This window comes from Odocoileus virginianus, chromosome 29, assembly GCF_023699985.2.
Source record: "Odocoileus virginianus isolate 20LAN1187 ecotype Illinois chromosome 29, Ovbor_1.2, whole genome shotgun sequence".
NCBI classification, from domain to species: Eukaryota; Metazoa; Chordata; class Mammalia; order Artiodactyla; family Cervidae; genus Odocoileus; species Odocoileus virginianus.
Genome location: NC_069702.1, coordinates 31090510 through 31114154, shown reverse-complemented (window position 1 = coordinate 31114154; position 23645 = coordinate 31090510). Strand labels below are relative to the sequence as shown.

Here is a 23645-nt window from a genome sequence, read left to right as displayed (position 1 = left end):
GGTCGCACAGAGTAAGACACGACTGAAGTGTCTTAGCAGCAGCAGCAGTAGCAGTAGCAGTAGATACTGAGCTGCTTTTGTTTTTGGTTGGGTCCTGATTAGGCCCTTACTCCTAAAGATGTGGCCTGTTTCTCAAGCATTATCTCAGCCACTTGTTCTCTCGCTCATTATCTGGGTGGGAGCTCAGTGATGTTCTTTGTAGATCTTTGACCACACCAAGGCCTCTTTCCTGATCAGAGCCTTTCCGTGTGCTGGTCTCTGCCTGGAAGACCCTTATCTCCACCTTTTGCTAGGTATCAGTCTCAACTTCACCTCCTCAGGACTTTATATAAAAAGCCTCCACCTATCCCCTGCCTTGCCATATTAGCTTTTTGTTTCTTTCATAGACTTCATCATGATTTTTAATTTTTTACTTATGTTTTGTCTTCCTCAGTAGAACATAAAGTAACTCCTTGAAGAGAGAAACCAATCAAGGTCAATCAAAGAACAAGGCAGCATAGATCTTTCTATAAGTTTGTCATTACTTTGATTTTATATCTTAACAATGTCACTTTTTTTTTTTTGCGTTCAAATTTTCTTTCCCTTGTAAACTCAGTTATGGAACAGTGAAGCAAAATTACATTTTCATCCCTTTGACAATGAACTTTAAGCAAGTGTCCTTGAAGATCTTACTCTATCATGTAAAATGACTTTTGGTCACTCTCGTAGTTTTAATTTCTCAAGTCTGTTTAACTCAACTGTGTACCCTAGGACCTCGATACATGTTTCAATCAAATTTATGTGACTTACAAAGCTATTTTAAAATACAATATAATTCCTTTCCCCAGTAAAAAACAAAACTAGTAGGCTTTTGTTACAAGTGAGCTGATCGCATCCTGCGCTGCCTTTCGGTAAGCCTTCAGCACCAAATTAGAAAGTACATCCTGTACTGAGTGTAGAAAGTGATGGCCGCAAAGGGACTGGCCCCGACTTGTTCTAAATAAGCCTTCAATTTTCATAACTGAATCAGGTGTCCCGCGGAGAGACAGGAAGCATCTTTGCCTTGAAGCTGTAAGGTATAGGCGCTTCAGGTGAGAAAACAGAAACCAGGGAGTACGCAGGATAGCATGTAACTCGGAATACTTCATCACTAGAAATGAAACTCATTCCAGAGACTTCCGGGTTGCGGGAGGCGGCACGACGTGCGGACGTTACGTCACGTTCCCTCGCCCGTCCCGCCTCCTCGCCCCTCTCCGCACTGTGACGTTCCCAGGGAGGAACGTAGCGTAAACAGCGCAGGGCACTTCGGGAGCTGGATTGTTTCACGCAGGAAGCAGGCTCCATTTTAGCGCCGCCCGCCGTCGCCATCTGTTTCCCTCTCCCCAGCCCCCCGCCTTCCCCCACCCCCCTCCCGTCTCTAAGCCCCAACGGGAAGGCTGGGCCTAAGCTGTGGGTGGCTAGAGTGAAAGGAGGGAAGGGGAAAAGAGAGAAAGGGAAGAAGCGGGGAGAAAGGGTGAATCGGGAAGGGTCAGTGTAGAGGCCACGGTGCGGAGCGCGCAGCCCAGCGGCCGGACTGACGGACGCGCCTGTTTTGCTGCCGCGGCTGCGGCGCCCGCGCGAGTCGCCTCGAAGCGGCGGCGGCGGTAGCAGCAGCAGCAGCAGCAGCGGAAACAAGAGGGGAGCAATGGCGGCCGACAGCCGAGAGGAGAAAGGTTAGTGCGGAGAAAGGTGACGGGCGGAGTCTGGGCTCTGGAGTGGTCGCCCGAATCGTGGTCGTCGTTGTGAGTTGAGGGTTGAGGAGGTTAGCTTGCTCCGCGCGGAGCCGGTCTCCCCATGGAGAGACTCGGACTCACTGGCAAAGACCAGGCCTGCCCTTTCGTCCTCGGTCTCCACATGACCTAATCTAGCCTTGGATTTTTTCTTTGATCCTAATTTCCTTCTTCACGTAACGTTTATCCGTCCTGGGCGCGGCTGAGAGAAGGCCTCTTCTGAGTTGCAGGCCCTTAGGTTTATTTCCTGGTAGTAGTATGCGGAGGTAGTGCGTATTTTGAGAACAGTTTTTTTTGTTAGAATTTCGAAAACCCTTAAATGCCACGATTAAAGCTGGTAGTTTAGTAAGTAAGGATGTTTAAGACGTGGTATAGATAGATGATTAGTCCAGGGAAATGTCGACAAGTAATTTCTGGCTGTTCCTGTTAAATAGGCAGTGGCAGGAATGGCCTGTTTGGTTACATATTTACTTACTTTGGGAAAGGTAATGTTTGAAAAGATGATTATGTGGTTCAGGCCAGGCAGAAGAAATCTTGGCCGCTATTCTGAAAGACACACGTTTTGCGTAGTTCCTGGAGGGTAACTAGGAACAAATAAATTAATTTATAGAGAGTCGGAGGGATATAGTTGCTTTGAAATTTGGGAGGAACTGATGTTGCCAGAATGAAATGTCAGGTCTTTTGAAATACTGGCCTTCCGGGGCTTAGAAATGTTAATGTAGATCCGGAATCAATACTAGTCTGAAGAGTGGTCTAGATTGGGTGGTGCGTTAAGGATTTTTACAACCCTAAGATTACTATAATAGTTTTGGGAAGGATATAGCTGATTATTAAAATATATATATATATACACACACACACATATATAGTTAGCTGCTGCCCTGCATTTCTCGGATCTACCCTTTTGTGTGGCTAATTAACTTGGCAAGGGGAGCAGTTTGTTAAATGGACTATAGAGTCAAGTTCTATTAGATTTGTGATCTCTAATTTTGCTCCTTAGAAGAAGGAAGAGTTAGTGAACTGGAGAAATCAGTGAACTGTTCTAGGGATAGGGGCGACCTTGGGAATTTGACTGGGTGGGAATATGTTTAAGATAATTAACTGCTCCTGCTTAAAGCGGGAGATGGTGACTGGGTTTAGTAGTTGAATTTTCCTTCCTTAAAGGAGTCCTTAAAATCCTCTCCCCTCCTTTGGAGAAATCCAGAAGGAATTCAGTCATGGGATTGATTAGGTTTTAGTAGTTTAATTTTCCTTCCTTAATTGAGCCCTGAAAATCCTCTCCCCCCTTTTGAGAAATCCAGAAGGAATGTGATCATAATATTGCATGATGTTAGTGAATAAAACAAACTGCTTTTAATTAGAAGTATAGTAGTAGTAAATAGATGATTTTAATCAGTAAGAATTAACTCAGTCTACGATTGTTTCAAGAGTGTAATCTATGAGCTGTGTGGGGCGGGGGTGGGGGGTGGTGGTGGTGGTGGTTGTGGTATGTGAGATGAGTTATATTAAAAAAATGAGTAAAACTCAGTACTTCTCAAGAGTTCCTTGTCTCAAGATGAAAATAGTTGTCAGTCAGTTATGGAGTAGACACAGTTGTCCACGAGGAAAAAGAGTAGCTGCTGTATTGAATTTTTTTTTTAGAAATGGATTTAGAGGTGAAAATGTCTAACTTCATGAACTTACTGGAAAGTAGTAATGCCACCTATGAGCAATACTTAGGATAAATTGTCCAGCTTTTGAAAGGCCTCACATTTGTGTAGTTTTTAAAAACTTAATTTCCATAATTCAGCTTATTTCAAAATTTATGCTAAAAGGGCTTATCTTATAGTTTAAGAGTGTCTGTAGTTTACTGGGAAAGCTAGCGGATACATACCTATTGGAGTTGCTTGTTTGATTTTGAAATGGGAAGATTTCTAGTATAGCCTACTTTGCAAATAAGGAAACTGAGGCCTAGGGTGTCTTACTTTCTTGATATTTGTCAAACAGCTGGAAAAGAGCTAGAATTAGAATTAATACTTGACTTTCTTTTCACATTGAACAAGGAAAAATGAGCAGCTCAGTACTTACTGTCATCAATTGTCTTGTATGAAACATTAAGAAATGATAAAGATAAGCCCTGTAAGAATCTTAGGCATGTCACAAACCTCAGGCCTTTCTTTAAAGATCTATAAGTGGCATAAGATCTTGATAAGAAATGAGTTTAAGTTGCAAAAATTTGCTGTAAATAAAAGAACAGTTAAACTTTTGCTCATAAGCCCATTGTATTATTGGGCTTTGCACATTAGCTATATAATAAGCAGACATTATCTTCTGTAAATGCTTCTGTAATACCTGTACCTGAAAGCTCAAGTCTGTAATTGGAGAAATTGCCTGCTTGATTCCTGTGATGATTATCCGAAATGGAGATTTGGAAGATGTTGAAATGTTGGTAGTATTATCGAATGTTATTTGCCGTTTTTCTGTATAAACATCTTTGCATTTTATTTTTTAAGTTCTTAAAAAGTTCTTTCTGAAGAACAGTTACACAAGTTTAATATATCTAAAATGTGGGTAATGAGGTGCCACTTTAAAAAGTAACATGTTTTTTGCGTGTTACCCAACTGGAAGCTCCATGAGGGCCAGGAATATGTCTGTCTTGCTTACCTGATTCCTGGTGTACAATAATTGTCTCAGTACCTTGAATAAATGATTTAGAAAATCATAAATCATTAGTTCAAGGTTGGACTTCATGAAAAATTAGTTATGTGATATTTGCTGTTGCTGTCCAAAGTTAAAGAGTTTCTCAGTTTATACATAACATACATTCATGCAAGTACATACAAATATATGCATTTGGTAACACACACACACTAGTCCTCACTCTAGTAAGTCCTTAGGGCTAGATAGTCTTCGTTCACTTTAGTTAGGGCTTTATAAAGCAGAGTATGTTTGATATTCCAATATATTTGTTTTATCCATAATAGAAATAGGACAGAAAGCTACAAATGCTCTCCGTAGACTTCAGTTATTTGTGTTTTGAAAGACAGGAAGTTTGGATGGGATGGGAAATCCAAGTCTCTTCTTTTAGAAGAATGACAATTTTGAATGGCAAAATAACTGAGAGACTGGTCTCCTCTAAAACAAAATGGAATGGGAGGCGCGGGGAATGCTGCTCCATTGTCAAACCCCGCTGTAACTGTATTAGCTGAATTAAAATAGCAGCTGTAACGTATTGGTGCCCTGTGTTAGACACAAAATGCACGATATATTTAACCACTCAGGTGTTTTTAGTTTTTCCTCCATTTAAATACTTAAGGTCTTAGTCTGAACCTGGATCCTGAAATAAGTAGTACTCTGTATCTCCTGACCCAGAAGCTTCCAGGGTCCAAAAAACAAAAAATGAATCATTTCTCAAATAAAGATTAACAACACAGATATCCCTGGAGTTAAGGATTGTGGCCTTTCAGGCCAGGAATTTCAAGGTTGAGGTGTAATTCTGGTAAAGTAGAAAGAGTACTAAATTTGGATTCAGAACTGTAGGATTTTAGTCACAGTACTTGAATTCATTGGGCTTCTTTTTGGAATACTTGTTCCATACATAACCTTCTAAAGGTTAAACTACTTGGAAAGCCAGTTAGATTTTAAAGTTCTGTCTTTATCTTATACAAACAAATACCCCCATCTACAGAAGACAAGCCTTGTTGACTGACAGTTTTGAACAGGTTCTCTAAAAACAGTGATTTTTTTCTTTCTTTGTTTTGTTTCCTGTATTGTGGATCTGATTATCTATCCCAAAACTCAGTTTGTTAATAGTTTGTGATGGTAATATAAGGTTATGCTTGCTTAACCAGTTATGATAATGAAGTCCATATATGAACATCATATATTGCGAATGCAAAAAGTTCACAGATGATTGTATTTCCATAAAGGAATCAAGCTAGCAGCAGCCTGCTTTGTTTTGTTTTCAATCAAGGAGTATTTGAAAGTCAGACAGTTCAAATAAAAATCTGAATTTGGAAATCCTCTTGAAAATTTATATGATTTGACAGGGTACTTGCATTTCTCTTAAGACAGTGAATCCACAGGAGTTGAGTAGGCTTGTCCCCTTAGCATTCCTACTGTTTCACAAGGTATCCTGTGTACTAAAAATATATGTTTGGTGTTCCTGTTACTTCAGTGTCTTGAATTGAACCTTAAATTTTTTTTAGTTAATATCAGTGTTGTGTTAAGAGTTATGGGTACATGCATTCTAGGGTCAGAGAGATAAAATGCTTTTTTTAATAGAGTGTGTGTGTGTCTTGGCAAATAGATTTGTGTGTGGCAAATAGATGGAGAAACAGTGGAAACAGTGGCAGACTTTATTTTCTTGGACTCCAAACTCACTGCAGATGGCTATTGCAGCCATGAAATTAAAAAACGCTTGCTCTTTGGAAGAGAAGATATGACCAGCCTACACAGCATGTTAAAAAGCAGAGACATTACTGACAAAGGTCAGTACAGGCAAAGCTATGACTTTTGCAGTGGCCATGTATGGATGTGAGAGTTGGACTATAAAGAAAGCTGAGCGGTGACGAATTGATGCTTTTGAACAGTGGTGTTGGAGAAAATGCTTGAGAATCCCTTGGACTGCAAGGAGATCCAACCAGTCCATCCTAAAGGAAATCAGTCCTGAATATTCATTGGAAGGACTGATTTTGAAGCTGAATCTCCAATACTTTGGCACCTGATGAGAAGAACTCACTGAAAAAGACCTTGATGTTAGGAAAGATTGAAGGTAGGAGGAGAAGGGGGCGACAGAGAATGAGATGGTTGGATGGCATCACCGACTCAATGGACATGAGTTTGAGTGAACTCCAGGAGTTGGTGATGGACAGGGGGGCCTGGTGTGCTGCAGTCCATGGTGCGCAGAGAGTCGGACTGAGTGACTGAACTGAACTGTGTGTGTCTTAGTCGCTCAGTTGTGTCTGACTCTTTGTGACCCCATGGACTGTAGCCCACCAGGCTCCTCTGTCCTTGGGGATTCTCCAGGCAAGAATACTGGAGTGGATTGCCATGCCTTCCTCCAGGGGATCTTCACAACTCAGGGATGGAACCCAGGTCTTCCATATTGCTGGCAGATTCTTTACCATCTGAGCCACCAGGGAAGCCCTATTTAATTAATACAATAGGTAATGGCAGGTATTGAGTTAATAGAGAATAAAGGGGTAAGTGTGGTCTGTGTTCAGGAAATACTGGTAAATGCCCTGATGTAAAGAACATAAAGCTAGATTGTCTCATGCAAAACTTTGACATAAATTACCTTGTCTGTGTCTTTACCAAAGACTGTCAGGACTGCTCCAACTGGTAGTTTTCAGGTAAGAATCTGGACCCCTAGTGATCAAATAGTCTTTTTTTAAAATGTAGAATATATATTCTTACTCCAGGAGTTGGTGATGGACAGGGAGGCCTGGCGTGCTGCCTGTCGTGGGGTCGCAGAGTGTCGACTGAGCCACTGAACTGAACTTAAACCCTTGGAGCTTTCAAAAACAAAGCTTCCAAGAGCTAAATTCATTCTACAGGCTCTTAGTGTATAACTTTGAATGGATTTGAACTTTAACTGTAAATGGGAATACTGTTTGTGTTTCATTTGAGTTACTTTGTTGCATTGACATATTGTGAAAAATTCATTTTTTGTTGTGGCTTTAAAAGGGTTTTGTTTAGTTTTTTAAAGACTATATAGCTTTCTCAAAAAATAAATAAAGCACTTTAAATACTGCATTTGAGGGGCTTCCTTGGTGGTCCAGTGGTTAAGAATCCACCTTGCAGTGCAAGGGACTCGGGTTCTATCCTTGGTTGGGAAAGATCCCACATGCCACAGAGCAGCTAAGCCCTTGTGCCGTAACTGTTGAGCCTGTGCTCTAGAGCCCAGGGGTCTCAACCGTAGAGCCCATGTGCTGCCGCTGCTGAAGCCCTCGCGCCCTAGGGCTTCTGCTCCGCAGCAAGAGACGCTACCGCAAGGAGAAGCCCATGCGCCACTGCTCCTGAGCCCAGACTCTAGGGCCTGTGCAATGAGAAGCCACCACAATGAGAAACTCGAGCACCACAGAAGAGTAGCCCTTGTGCAGTGAAGACTCACCACAGCCAAAAATACAAATAAATAGATCTTTAAATAAATTAAATTCATCTAAAAATCCTATTAGGAAATGCTGCATTTGAGTTATATTTTATATAGAATTCTTAACCAGCCATCTGCTAACCTTTGTTCGTTTTATTGCTAATATTCTTATGGTGCTGCTGTCAAACTACTGTGAAGAAATTGAACATTTGCATATCACTATGCAGAATAATGTTTAATTTCAGGATAGAACGAGTGATTTAAAGCATAAAAGAAGTCATACTGAAGAACCAGTGGATGTTACTTTCTTCTTCCCCAAAAGGATGTACCAGGGATAGATTAATCTTTCATAGTAGTAACTTCTGAGATTACTAAAATAATCCTTTATAGCTAATTCATTTTAAATTAAAAACATGAATTAAAATACATACAAAGTACATTTTCTAGCCAATGAATGGTCATAGGAAGCAGTCTATTGGCTTTATAACCCAATACTCTCTCACTATTTTAAGAATACACCTTACATTTATAATTAAATAAGCAAAACTAAGCAAATGGTGATACTTTGGATAATACCTTCCAAGTATTTGGAACATTTCTTCCAGCAATAGTTGGAGTCCCTGGATCCTCTCTTTGAACCTGAGTAGACTTTTATGATTGTCTTTGAGTAAAATACTATGGCCCTTTTTCTTCTAGGCTGTATTAATATATATTTAGAGCTCTAAACCACCATGAAAGAGGTTGACCTATGCTGAAGCTGTCATGATAGAGAATACCATTGAAAGGCATGCCCTAGGAGCCCCAGTTGTTTTGAATCTACCCAGCCAGTGTGAATAAGCAAGCCTTCAGATGGTTTTAGCCAGCTTTTAACTGCAGCCACATGCGAGACTTTAGTTGAGCCTCAGAACCATAAGCAATAATAATGAATTACTGTATTAAGTCACCAAGTTTTGGGATAGCATGTTAAATTTACTGCAATAGTCAGAATATTTATATATTTGTGCTATTGAGAAAAGAGAATTTTGTTTTGTATTCATGACCATATTTTGTTTATTATGTACCCTAGTCATTATTAACACAAGGTTCAGGAGGATCAAATACCTGCCCCCCCACCCCCACCCCAAACAGTGATCTTTTTATTCTAAATGCCTCTTATCAGAGGTGAAGAAACTGGAGCTCAGATTGGGACTTTCCCAAAGATACCTAGCTCTTAAATGATGACCTGGATTTTCTTGCTTCCAAACACAAATCTTGTCTGTATCATATTTCAACAAATAAATGGTTTCAGTGGTGGAGAAAAGTAACTTAAATACGATCTTTTATATCAGGAAGTCAGAAAATAATATTTTAGGCTCTGTAGGCCTCATAAGGTCTTTGGCGTATATTATTTTCTTTTTTAAAAACACAACCTTAAAAATGTCAAAACCATTCTTGTCTTGACAGTCAAAAATAGGCTGTGGGCTGAATTTTGTCCTGCAGGTCTTAGTTTGCCAATTCTGTCATAAAACCAGTTACATTTTTGTTGTCATAGAGTATAAAATGGGTAAAAATTTGTAGACATCAAATGAGGATATTATTTTTGAACTTAAAGTAAATTTAAGATGCTGCAATGTTTGGGATACAGAGCTTTCTGATGCACTAATTTGAAATTAATTACTAGTGCACCCAACCTTTCAGTGATGCTTTGTAGTTTTGTTTTCTTACACTTTGTTTAAAGATACTTCTATTGTTTGCAATGTAGTTTAACTCTATATTTTAGAAATCCTGAACTCTAGACAAGTGAATTTGCGTTAACTTGAACTTCTGAGCTTCTATTTCTTTATCTGCAAAGTAGTCTATCTAAAATAAACCTTATGTGTGTCATGTATGAAAGTGATAAAATGTTAGAAAAGCAAGTATTGGTTAGTATTTTAAAAATTTGTAGATACTTTCTAAAACTGCAACTAATCTTTGGATTTGTCTAATTATTAAAGTTTTTAAAGAGAGTAGTACCGTTTTTGTAGGGAAACCATGATTTGGGCATGTCTGAAATTTAAATAGATAAATCAGCCTCACACTATTTCTTTCTGTGTTAGATTTAGCATGTATAAGAGTATATAATTTCATGTGACTGGTCAAGCTTTTGGGTGGATATTTCTAATCAAGAACTAGCAATTTCTTGCAAAGATTTAGATAGCACTGTATTAATTGTCTTATTTGCTCTCATGTCATAGTTCTTTTCTTTTTTTTCTTTTGGTTCTACAGATGTCTTATCTTTCAAAATTTGTTGGACTCACTTTTTTACTGACTAGAGAACTTTGACCCAAGGATTGCTTAATATCTGAAAAACATGGATTTCTAAAAATCAAACTATATGTTTTTATTCTTTATTTTTAATATGGTATCCAAAAATTGTGTTTGCACTATTCAGGTTTCGAGGGGATTTTCTTCAGTGAAAACATGAACTCAGAGGATGAGAGGAACCTTTCTGGTTCACATATCTTGGTTTTCAATAACATTAAAAAAAAAAAAAGGGAAGTAGTCCATATAGTATATATTCATTTTAGAAAAATGGTAAAGTACAGAGAAGCGTTTTTATGGCTCAAAGAAATCAGCTACTGTGCTGTTTCAGGCATATATAATTTTCAGTGTTCTAAGTAGCAGCTGTGGCTCCAAGTACAGATGATGTGTTTCCTTTACTGTATCCTGTGTCACCTTGCTTTTCCTCTTATTTTACCTACATTAATCTGTTTCACTTCTCTTCATTCCCTGATTTCTGTCCCTCTTTGGGGAAATTTGAGTTATATCTAACCTGTTCAAAGACCTCAGGTTAATAAACCTTGTTATACTTTGAGTGGGCTTTGCTTTTGGCTGGAGCCATGGATACAGTTGTCCTGTCTCATCAGTTTTTATGATTTTATACCTCTTGTTATGGTACCTTAAATTTGTAAAGATATTTTTGATGCTTGTATGCTTAGTGTTTAAAATGTTAACCATTAGTTTTAGTGCCTTATTTGCGGGTGGGGGGAATCAGTTTAAAGTAGTAAATAACATAATTGCATGTATTTCTGAGGATTTTTTTGTCCCATTAGATAGGATGGGGGCGGTATGAAGGGGGAATGGGATGATGAAACTGAGTTGTAAGTTTTTGTGATCTTTGAAAGTATCAGTTACAGTCAATGGTTTCTTTGTCTGGACAAGTTACACTTTTTATAGTCCAAACCAGCAGCCTCAAATGTTTCTGGTTGTGTACCCCATCACTAGTTTTCTTCTTTTAACCTGCTTCAATGTTATTTCAGACAACAGGATAGCTGTAGGGATAGTACAAAGATTTTTTTGCTTTTCAACCACATTTCACACGTTAACCTTTTTACCATATTTGTCTTTCTAATTCATTCACACTCTGTCTTTTGTCTGTTGCAGACATGATGCTTCTTTGCTCCTGAATATGTAAACCTATGTATTTTCTAAAAAGTATAATTCTGTTTTACTTAACAGTAGTACTATCAAAATCAGGAAATTAACATTGATACTTGTAGTCTGCAGACCTTATTTAGATTTCACTAGTTTTTCCAGTTAAGTCTCAGATCATGTGCTGTATCACATATCTTTTAGTCTCCTTTAATCTGAAGTGTTTTCTTAGTGTTTGTATTTCATGATATTGATGTTTTGGGATGCCTCTAAATTTGGGTTGGTTTTGTATTTGTTTCCTTATGTGTAGGTTTAGGTTTTGCATTTTGCATAGGAATATTGCAGAATTGTTCCATGAGTAGTGCGCCATACCAGGGTCCATGATACTGATTTGACCCACTGTGGGTGACGTTAACTTTGATTACTTGTTTAAGCTGGAGTCTGCCAGAGTTTCTGAATTGTAAAATGGTAATCAGTAAGTATTTTTCCTGAAGTACACAATCTTTCATAAATATGCATGCTGTCACTTCAGTCGTGTCTGATGGTTTGTGACCCCATGGACTGTAGCCTACCAGTCTCCTCTTCTAAATGAGATTCTACAGGCAAGAATGCTTGAGTGGGTTGCCGTGCCCTTTCCCCAGGGATCTTCCAGACCCAGGGATCAAACACAAATCTCTTCACATCTCCTGCATTGGCAGGCAGGTTCTTTACCATTGGGGAATCCCTTTGATAAATACCTTTATTTAAAAGTTATGCACCTGTATTATTTTTTTATTGTGCACATTTTAAAGCAGTTGACAAAAACTAGAGATGAAAGGATGACGCACAGATAAGTTCTCACTTTTTGTACCCCGGAAGGAAATGGCAATTCACTCCAGTGTTCTCTCCTGGAGAATCCCAGGGACGGCGGAGCCTGGTGGGCTACCGTCTGTGGGGTCACACAGAATCGGACACGACTGAAGTGACTTAGCAGCAGCAGCAGCAGCAGCGCGTATCCTTTCATACCCTATGGGATATATAGTCCAGACTTTGTAAACCAGGGCTCTGTATCATATCCTCTACTTTATATGGTTTTATAGGAATTATTACTGTGTCTTGATCCTGAAGTAAAAGCTCCTTAAAGGTTAAGTTCTCATACTTAAATGGCTTCACAGTAAGTGCTCAAAGATAAATGCTTAATGCTAATGATTTTTCCCCATTACTTTTTAATTTCCTTGATTTCAGATGGAGAACTTAATGTTCTAGATGATATTTTGACTGAAGTACCAGAACAGGATGATGAGCTCTATAATCCAGAGAGTGAACAAGATAAAAATGAGAAAAAGGGTAAGATTTCTGTTTATTTTGTTAAAATAACAGTGTGCATAGAGAAAAATGTCTTGTCTTTTCTTTTGTACTTGTTCCTTGAGGCACTTAACACCAAAAGCACAATCATAACAAGCAGTGGTACCAAATTCCACATGAAAGAGAGTAATACATATTTTTTCAAACATGTGAAATGTCTCAGATAAGTGAATTTATTCCAGTGTTTGAAAGCTGTGTTTTCTCTATGATTAACTTTGGAGTACAAATATTTCAGAAGACATTTTAAAGAAATGAGGCTTTTTTTCCCTCTCTGATATGTTTACTTGTTGAACTTTGGTGAAATAAGTCTTAATACCCAAACTTTTTTATTTTTTGGTATTTTTAAGGTTCAAAAAGAAAAAGTGACCGAATGGAATCAACTGACACAAAGCGACAAAAGCCTTCTGTTCATTCAAGACAATTGATTTCTAAGCCACTGACCTCATCAGTTAACAATAACAAAAGAATGGTTAGTACAAAAGGAAAATCAGTCACAGAGTATAAAAATGAGGAGTATCAAAGATCTGAAAGAAACAAGCGGTTAGAAGCTGATCGGAAGATTCGTTTGTCAAGCAGTGCCTCTAGAGAACCTTATAAGAGTCAGCCTGACAAAACTTGTCTGCGGAAAAGGGATCCTGAAAGGAGGGTCAAATCCCCTACACCAGATGATTCTGAGGTAGTAAATGTTATTGCAGATATAATAACAGAAAGCAATTCTTTCATTTCTGTTTGAGGCTAGAACTGTTTATTCACTCTGACCTTGTCTGTTGTATGACAGCTGATTCCCTTTTTCTTTAAACATCAGAGAATTGGGCTTGAAGTGGATAGACGTGCAAGCAGATCCAGCCAGTCTTCTAAGGAGGAAGTGAACTCTGAAGAATATGGCTCTGACCACGAGACTGGCAGCAGTGGTTCTTCTGATGAGCAAGGCAACAACACTGAGAATGAGGAGGAGGGGGTGGAAGATGTGGAGGAAGACGAAGAGGTAGAAGAAGATGCAGAGGAAGATGAAGAGGTGGATGAAGATGGTGAGGAGGAGGAGGAGGAAGAGGAGGAGGAGGAGGAAGAAGAGGAGGAGGAAGAGGAGGAAGAAGAATATGAACAGGATGAGAGAGACCAGAAGGAAGAGGGAAATGACTATGACACTAGAAGTGAGGCTAGCGACTCTGATTCTGAATCTGTTACCTTCACGGATGGCTCCGTCAGATCTGGTTCAGGAACAGATGGATCAGGTACTCACTTTTAATATAAAAGTTTGTCTTTATTTTTTAATTGACCTGATTGGTGTTTTTCGTGAATATTTTAAAATTGAATTATGAAATTCGAGGCAATGTGGGATGTTAGTAAGACTGTCCTGTGTGTTTTTTTTTTTTTAATACAGTGTGTTTTGGGATATATTATGCACTTGAATAAGATTTACATATCTTAGTCAAGGTGTTTCTTAGCTCCAAATTGATTGTATTGCAAATGCACATTACTTCATTTGTTTCTCTAATAAGGAAATATATCTGAGGTTTTAATGTTATAAATTCTTAGATTTACATACGAGTTGACACCAGCTTATTTAAACACTGCTGTACTTGAAGTATATTCATATGGAACCTATCTGCTAGGTATTACAATATTTTCATGTTAAATGCCTCTGGATTTCCATCATATGGCAACAGAAATCAGAATAACTTTCTCTCTTGGGAGCATGGACTTTTATTTTTATACCTGTGGGTTGACTGGGGCAATGCCTCCAGAGGGCTGGGTGTAAAAGGTATTAGATGGAAAATAAAGAGTATAAAATTCTTGTGGAGAGACTGGGAAAGAAAGATGCTTTGCCACTTTCTCTGACCCAGGAGACTTAAAGTAGGAATGGTAGATAGTTGCAGTCACTAAGGCTGAAGGGACCCTCTTTTGGGGAGAAGTTCAGAAGGTAGAGCAAGGAGCGGTCAGGGTCCTTAAAGATCATTGGCCATTCTATGATGATTATAGTCCCATGGCTGTCTTAATGTAAAGGTGCCACCAGATCTGCTACATAGGCCAAATGTAACAAACACTGGAATACAAGAAAAGTTCTATTCTTTTGATATATGTGATAGTTACAATGTCATTGTAGAATTTTATCATTTTAGTAGTACATTGTTGGTAAGTCGTATTCTTGATAGTGTAAATGTTAGAGAAGATGGTCAGGTGTTCTCCAGTTGGCAGCTGAAGTGCTTCTAGCCGTTTACTCATCAGAGTTCTAGGTTTGGGAGTTAGACAGGTTTTTGGAGGTGGTTAAAGAGTTAAACTGAACAGATGGGTAGTTGGATTTAATACAAAAAAAACTTGTGGAATCTATTACTATTATTCCATCATACTTTGCACAGACTGATGGGATATGCATTTATAATTTATGATAATGGATAGAGAACAAAAATTGCATTGAAAGTATGAATGTTCATTTATTGTGGAGAATGTGTAAAAAAATAATATTTTATTGTGGAATCTTCTTTTTGGTGTTCACGTTAGGAATGATATTTCTCAGACTTTAATGTTTATCTTGTTTAAGTTAAACAGGGGAGACTTATTTGGAGAAGGGAATGGCTACCCACTCCGGTATTCTTGCCTAGAGAATCCATGGACAGAAGAGCCTGGCAGGCTGCAGTCCATTGGGTTGCAATGAGTTGGACACGACTGAGCGAGTAAACACGCATGCCAAGGAGATGGTATAAATAGATCGGACATGCAGTAATGTGTATTTTTAATAAGCTCCTAGATGCTAATACTTAGCAAGATATTTATTCATACTTTTTATGTTTTTTGTGGATTAGATATTTTGTATTGAATACTAGCCAATGGTTTTTAGAAAACCTGGATATTAAAACTGTTAAGAGATTTATTGTTAGAGATACCTAGAACTCTTACTTTCCTTATTAAAGGAAGCTTTGTGACTTTTCTTTGGAAGAACTCTTACATGGAACTTGTTTTAAAGACTATTTAGTATGCAGGATATTATTATTTTTATCACGGAGCAGTTTCTAGTACTGTGAAAGAAAAAGAACCTGAAACTCTTTAAAAGAGGGGTACCAGTTTTTAAATACAAAGGATGACAGTTTAGTTTCCTTGTCATGAATTTTCTAGACTCCAGTTTATTTTACCTCATTTTTTCCTCAGAACTTTAGCAACTTCTTTTATAGTATAAGTGACACAGTTGGTGATTGTTAAAAGTTATTTTTTAGGTGACTATTTTTTTGATGTGAGAATAATAGTCAGGAGAGGGGATCATAAACTTAAGAACAGTGAAAGTTAGTTGTACAAAAAAGATAAAAACTCCTTGGAGATGTTTCATGGTAATACAATATTTAACATTATATAAAAATTGTTGGGCAAGATCTGCTCCTGTTATTTTTCCTGCATCATCTTAGTGAGAGATTCTTTTCGTACAAGTATTATCTTTAAACAGCAGTAGGAGTTGTATTATTCTTTGTGATCAATTTGTAATGTTTGGAAGTGGAAGTGTTAGTCACTCAGTTGTGTCCGACTCTTTGCAACCCCTTGGACTGTAGCCCCCCAGGCTCCTCTATCTGTGGAATTCTCCAGGAAAGAATACTGGAGTGGATTACCATTCCTTTCTCCAGGGGATCTTCCTGACCTAGGGTTGAACTTGAGTGTCCTGCATTGCAGGCAGATTCTTGACTATCTGAGCCACCAGGGAAACCCTGTAATGCTTAGATTCCCTAACTGTTCAAATAGGAAAAAGTGAAACAAACATGTTAGATGTTTTGAAAGAAATAATTTAAAATGATTTTCTTAAAACGAAGTTTATTTTTCTAGTCTCCTTCATGTGCATGTCAATTGATTCAATTAATTTGGTTCCTTCTGTATGCTAGACGTTATTTAAGAATGTGTAGTCAGTGAACAAAACAGACATGATGAGAAAGAGATTTGGGATATGACAAAAACTCCTGTTTCTCGTCTGTTTGGTTGAGGTTTTCAGTTATTTTGTACTAAAGTTTCAGTTTAATTTCTTTTGAAGTGTTACAGTTTACCATGAAGGAGAGGATTTTAAAACTTGAAAGTTAGGTCTCATTCAAAGCTGGCAAGCCTAGGAATACTTTTTTCTATAGCTAATTATATGAATATCAGTATGCTCCCCAGTTGCTAGCTTTAAATGGGCTCGGTTTTTTAATTGTGTCAGTGTATACTGCCTTGGCCTTTCCTGTTTGCCTAGAGTTAGAAACATCAGCATCATTGATAAACTTCTTGTTAACAATCTCATTTGGAGAAGGTATTAGTAGTGAATTACAAGGGGGAGAAATGCTTACTTAAAAGGAACTTATTACCTTGTAGTTTTCTCTCTTTAAACTAGCTTAAAGTTAGGATCCCCTTTCAGGAACAGTAGTAAAATATCTTTTCTATTCTGTCATTAAGAATAGAGCTCTTGGCTTGTACTTGAAAGTTAGAAACTAGGATCTGCCCCTCAGGAACCATGGGACCCTGGCCAGGTTCCCTAACCACACCACTGAGTTGAGGTTTCCCTTCTGTCAGTGAGAATAATGGTACTGTGTATCTCATGAGTTTGTTATAAGGATTAAGGGATTTAAAGCTTTTAAAATAGAAGTTCATATGAAAGATTATTGATTATCATTTCAACATTCTCTTATTTTTATAAAAATAAGTATATGTATTTTCTCCCATCATGTTCCTTTTCATAGCTGAAAAGTAAAGGTGCTTATCATGATGTAATTAAAATACTGATAAACAGTGACAGGAGAGCCTAATTCCATTTTAGGTCTTCATTTATATGCTTATAAAGTTTCAAATTAAGCCTGAAGTTGTTCTTATAAGTAATGCAAGCCTTTTCTGTCTATTGAAGATTCCCAGCTTTTAAATAGCACTATACAGACTATCACTGAGATTTTAGAGATAAATTTTGAATTGAATTTGAAAATAAGCAGTAATTCAGGAAGGAAATGGTCAAAAAGAATGTATTTGAAGACACAGAAGCAAACAGTGGCAACCAGAAGGGAGTTCAGTGTAATTTTTTTTTTTTTTGAACAGTTGAAAACCTTTGAGTTCTGGGGTTCATTGGACATCTCAAAATCAGACTTGGAATTTGCTGAAGAATGATAGTAAACTTTTTTAAAAGAGGACTTAAAACAGTGTTACTTGGTGCATAGAAGGGGACATTGTAATTTTTTGTTAACTGTATTTTTTATTGGGGTATAGCTGATTAACAGTGTTGTGATAGTTTCAGGACAGGGAAGGGACTCAGCCATAAATACACACGTATCCATTCTCCCCCAGATTCCTCTCCCATCCAGGCTGCCACATAACATTGATCAGAGTACCTACTCTGCTATACAGTTGGTCCTTGTTGGTTACCCATTTTAAGTACAGCAGGATGTACATATCAATCCCAAGTTCCCTAACTAACCCTTCCCCTCATCCCCATCCCCCTCCCCCACAACCATAAGTTGGTTCTTGAAGTCTGTGAGTCTGTTTCTGTTTTGTAAGTTTCTTTGTATCATTTCTTTTTCGATCCCACATATAAGGGACGTCATAAGATGTTTTTCTAGGTCTGATTTCATTCAGTATGACACTCTTCTTCTCTCCATCCCTGTTGCTGGAAATGGCGTTATCTCATTCTTTCTAATGGCTGAGTAATACTCCGTTGTATATATGTACCATATATTCTTAATTCATTCTTCTGTTGGTAGACTGTATGTTGCTTCCATGTCTTGGCTATTGTAAACGGTGCTGCGATGAACATTGGGGTGTATGTATTTTTTTCGATCATATTTTTCTCTGGATATATGCCCAGGAGTGGGATTCAGGGTCATACTAGCTGGATGTTTTTTAAGGAACCTCCATACTGTTCTCCATAGTGGCTGTGCCAATTTGCACTTCGAACAAAAGTGTAGGAGGTTTCTCTTCTCCCCACACCCTCTCCAGCATTTATTATTTGTGGATTTTTTGATGACAGCCATTCTGGCTGGTGTGAGGGAATACCATAAATTTAATTGAAAGAAAAACAGTGTTTGCTTTGCAGAATTCCCCCCCCCTTTTATAACTTTTAAGACTTTTATATATAGGGTAAGTAGTTTTTAATTAACGGCTGTGTATTTTTATTTGATTAAAATTGGTGGGAGAAATAAAAAATGTGCTTAGCTTTTGAACAGTGTCTGAATTGGCACACTTTCTTCTGAGGAAGTTAAGTGGGTCAGGAGAGGTTAGTAGTGAATAATACTTAGGGAAAATCCAGACATGATGATACATTCTTATTTGATTAACTTACATTGTAATGTTTTTAAAAATCTTGTCTTAATTCTTTCTTAGATGAGAAAAAGAAGGAAAGAAAGAGAGCTAGAGGCATATCTCCTATTATTTTTGATAGAAGTGGAAGCTCTGCATCGGAGTCATATGCAGGTATTCTCATTTACTTTTATTTGTGATCATATCTGACTGATTCTAATGTAATCTGCTGTAAAAAGTGTGGAGGCTGTAGTTTAGCGTGAACTTGTTGATGTTCATTAGTATTGATTTCTGGCATGTTCAGTGTAATAATTCTAGAAGAAACTAAGCTTTTTCTTATTATTTTAATCCTGTTCTGTTACTGCTTAAGTGGAATTTCACTTTTTTTTTTTTTCTTGGAAGATGATGATTCAGTGACTAGTTTTCTGAGTGAGAAACTGTTCAAATATTTTTAAAAACATCCAAACAACCCAAAAAGCAAAACACTCGTACACATTGAGAAGTATTTTTTTTGTGTGTGTGGGTGCGCCAGGAAGAATAATTTGTCTTGAATGAGAACTTTATGTGACAAGACTGTAGAAATTTTGTCTTATCTCTATTAAAGCCCAATCTGAACAAATGTACTTTGGCTAAATACAGGTTCAGAAAAGAAGCATGAGAAATTATCATCTTCCGTTCGTGCTGTCCGAAAAGGTATCATTTAAATTTGAAATTGTTTTCATTGCATGCTGCCTTAAAGTCATTATTTTTCTTTATTGGTTCTCCATTAATAGTTGGTTTTAATGTAGTAATGTTCTGATATATTGCATTAAAGGGGGAAAAAATAATGTCTTACACAGAGCTTCATATTCACTTTTTACTACCATATCTTTTAGAAAAATAGCAAACATCTTAAGCTAGCTTAGTTTCTGGACAGAGTGGATGGTGTATATGTGTGTGTGTGTATATATATATATTTTAAAATATATTTTAATAGCATAAGAACTTATTAACAATTTTAAATGATTAATGTGATAAAATCCATAAAATATATTGCTATTTTCACACAAAATATGGATCTGATATATCAGAACATTACTATATTAGGTTTGCCTTCTTGCAAAATGCTGGTGTCTTTTCTTAGCTTTGCTTTACTACGTGTTGTGGCTTAGCTTTTCAGGTTGAATGGGTGATTATGAATTTTAAAAGTTTAGTTGGGTTGCGGAGGGCTAATTTCAGTTAGTACAACTTAAATTCCTCCGTGTGACAATGGCCTCTGGTTAATCAGTTTGGATTTCTTTTTTTCAGATCAAACCAGTAAACTCAAATATGTTCTACAGGATGCAAGATTTTTTCTCATAAAGAGTAACAACCATGAGAATGTGTCCCTTGCCAAAGCTAAGGTATTAGCATCAGTTCTGTTGAAACTATCCTAACCTTGAAAATTTTAATTGTGAAGGTGGACTTAAGTATCACTTGAGTACATGAGATACTGTAATTTTCATTAAAGCTTTAAAGCTCTTTCCCCCAGTTGCCCTGCAGGGTCTGCTTTTTTGACTGGTTAAGCAACCGAGTAGTAACTTTTAAGTTTTCTTTTAAATCTTCTGAAGATGAGTTTAGAAGTAAAATTACTCAATATTTGAAGACTATATTTCATTATATGTTATACTGCAGAAGTGGTTCAAGTTTTGTGTTTCTCTATTCAAGTTGCTAGTTTATTATACCAACACTTTTTAAAAAAGGTTCTTTTAGTCAGCCAGTTTTTGTTTTATATTACTGCTTGTTTTCCACCTTGAGGTTTTCTTGAAAAGAAGGTGTTCCTCTATGGAGAATCTCTTTGAGTTTTTAAAAGTAAGATCACTTGGATTTTGAAGAAAAGAGAAGACTCAGTTTACAGGCCCACCCTAGCCTTTACAAAAGGGATATATGTGGTTGCTGTCAGATGTTGTAAGGTTAATTGTTTTCTAATGTTTCTGCTGTAAAATACATCTACTTTTTATACAAACTATTACAATATTTTCATATTTTTGGTTTAAGACAGTTTCTACTGACTTCAAGAAAGGTAAAACTAAACAATTTTTAAAGATGTTTGTCAGTATTAATGATCCTATTTCTGATTTGAGGTTAACCCATTAAATTTTACAGATGGAAGGAATAATATGCTAAATAACTATCTAATGGAAATTTATTCTGTTCCTCAGCTGGAGTGGATTTAGGCAAAAGTATTTAAGCATCTAGTGTGAATGAGATCTAGAATGTGTCAGCAGATCAAACTGAATTGGAGCTTCTGCTTTACTTTACCATTCTGCCTCTTAATCTTTCATGAAGAAAGAATTGATTAAAATGTTTTGAAAATGGTAGCTGTGTTCCAGCTCTACATAAAACACAAGTCTCTTCAAACTATTGGTATTTGAAAATTTGAACTTAAATTGAAAAGAGAAATGATTAAAATTTAATAGAAATTCTTCTCTGGGGTTTACTAACATATTTTTTCATCATTAGGCAGTTTTTATTTTACTTACTTTTATTTTTTAAATTAAATTTTTTTTGGCCCTGATGCACTACATGTGGGATCTTAGTTCTTTGACCCGGGATTGAACCTGTGTGCCCTGCAGTGGAAGCACAGAGTCTTAACCACTGGACCACTAGGAAAGTCCCTGAGCAAGTTTTGTTTTTGTTTTTTCAAATTATGGAACTAGGATAGCACATTTATTGGAAAATACAGAACAAAGTTACATATAATTCCACTACAGGTTAACTTTTTAAGTAGATGAATTAAGATTTTTTTGTTGGAGTTTCAGTATCAAACTCTCAAATTAATAGAGTGAATATACAAAAGTAGAACGGTATAGTAGACCTGAAAAGCACTATGAACCAATTCAACATAATTAAGATTTATACAATTTTCACATAACAGCAGGGTACAAATTCTATTCATGTTCCCATAGACTATAATCCAGGAGACAGCTGGAACATATCCAGGGATGTAAAACAAAGTGAAAAGTTTCATGGTCTAAAGGTATTGAGATCATACTGTCTGTTCTCTTATCACTGTGGAATTATGTTAGAAATCAGTGTCAAGAGATATTTGAAAATAATACACACATTTTTGAGTGCACTGTGACATTTACTAGAAGAGATCTCTGACTTAGCCGTTGTAAGTCTGGACACAGTTTTTAAAGAAGAAATGTACACATTATGAATCACCATCAAACAAAATGTTTTTCCGGTAGTAAATGGTTCTAACTTAGAGTAACTGTTGGTGATTGTTTTTATTGTATAAAATTCTAGCTCATATGTTTTGGTCACCTCTCGCCCTCATGTGTTTTACTCGTAGTTTTAATGTTTTTGTTAAGTTTGGTTAATTTTCTCTATTTTTCCCGAGTATTGTATTATTTTGACTGCTGATAAATAGAACCTTTATTCATAATAGCTTATTGGTAGCCTTGGTCTTTTGCAAATATAATTGGAAACATAAAAGATTTACATTAATTACAATCTGTGATCTTCACATTATTTATATAGGGTGTATGGTCTACACTGCCTGTAAATGAGAAGAAATTAAATGTTGCATTCAGATCTGCAAGGAGTGTTATCTTAATATTTTCTGTGAGAGAGAGTGGAAAATTTCAAGGTAAAATTTCATTGTTAATTTTTCAAGGGAAATTTCAAGGTAAAAATACTTTGGATATGTAAAAACATTTAATTATATTTGCATGAATATATTATAATTTATTCCCTTAGGATTTGCAAGACTTTCTTCAGAATCACATCATGGAGGATCTCCTATACATTGGGTACTTCCAGCAGGAATGAGTGCTAAAATGCTGGGAGGTGTCTTTAAAATTGATTGGATTTGCAGGTAAATTGCACACTTCACTGTAGATAATTAAAATTGGCCTTGTTTTGAATGGGCTACCAGTTGATAATAACATTCCACAGTTATGTAGTTGTAATTTATTATCCTAATTATTCTCCCTTTTTTGGTCTTACTCCTTATCTGATTAGGATCTGTGGGGGTTTATTCAACAATGTTGAAAATAAAAATAACATTATATACTTTGTTCACTACATTTATAATCTAAATGCATGGGGCAAAGATTTATCAAGAGTTTTATGTATTTCATTGGTTCTCTGTGTTAGTAACATAGCAGAAATTCATGAATCAGACATTGCTTGGAATGTTATTTAACATTTATATTTAGTGGTTTAACTTGGCATTTTATTACTGTAAAGTGGGAAAATAGTCACTCTGGCTTGGCTAAATAACATTTTGGGGGTGACTAGTTGTGAACAAGTAGTGTTTTTTAAGGAAGTTAGCAAAGTCATGTTAGTTAGCATTGTGATCCTTGAAACTGAAATAATTAAGATTTAAATGTTTGTTATAAAAATAGACTTATTTTGTACTCAGTTATTTACTACTTTTTTTGACTTTACTGAATGATTGTACATTGTTTTTTAAAAAAAAGTTATTAAAGCAGTCAATTTAGGTAATGCAAAAAACCTTAACACCTCAGGAAATGGACAGTTTGTTGTCTGGAACTGCCAGCTGGGGTGAAGGCAGAAAGGTTTTATACGATAAATAATAATGAACAAGCAAGCTACTAATAAGAAATTATTTGATTGGGCGGGGTAACATTGTCAACCTTGCTTGGGATGAGGAAGCCCAGAGCTTACTTGGTGTTTGGGGATTGGCCGACAGGACATACTGCATTTCTGGTCAAGTGGAGCATTTACAGGGACATGAAAGTCACCTAACTTTGAGTTTGCTGGTTGGCACATGGGGCAGGAGTAACTCCATCTTGGGCCTAAACAGGTATTTCAGCAGTCTGGAAAGCTAGTTGTTTAAGTGAACTTGGCATGCACAGATCTTCTGCTTGTAAAGT

General features: G+C 36.9%; 1 protein-coding gene across 7 annotated transcripts in view; it reads left to right on the top strand.

The window, feature by feature from the left end:
* Positions 1–1332: 1332 nt before the first annotated feature.
* YTHDC1 (YTH N6-methyladenosine RNA binding protein C1) overlaps positions 1333–23645 on the top strand; it is a 38539-nt gene continuing 16226 nt past the window's right edge. For 2 of the 7 annotated variants that reach the window (XM_070458335.1, XM_070458334.1), the window contains exons 1-9: positions 1334–1691; positions 12436–12537; positions 12903–13231; positions 13334–13787; positions 18865–18954; positions 19420–19473; positions 20068–20162; positions 22285–22393; positions 22504–22621. In XM_070458335.1, the coding sequence (XP_070314436.1) occupies positions 1664–1691; positions 12436–12537; positions 12903–13231; positions 13334–13787; positions 18865–18954; positions 19420–19473; positions 20068–20162; positions 22285–22393; positions 22504–22621 (1379 nt within the window). In that variant the 5' untranslated portion in view covers positions 1334–1663. Of the gene's footprint in view, positions 1692–12435; positions 12538–12902; positions 13232–13333; positions 13788–18864; positions 18955–19419; positions 19474–20067; positions 20163–22284; positions 22394–22503; positions 22622–23645 lie in introns of all 7 variants that reach the window. The other 5 variants (XM_020912280.2, XM_020912279.2, XM_020912285.2 and 2 more) reach the window with 4 other exon arrangements.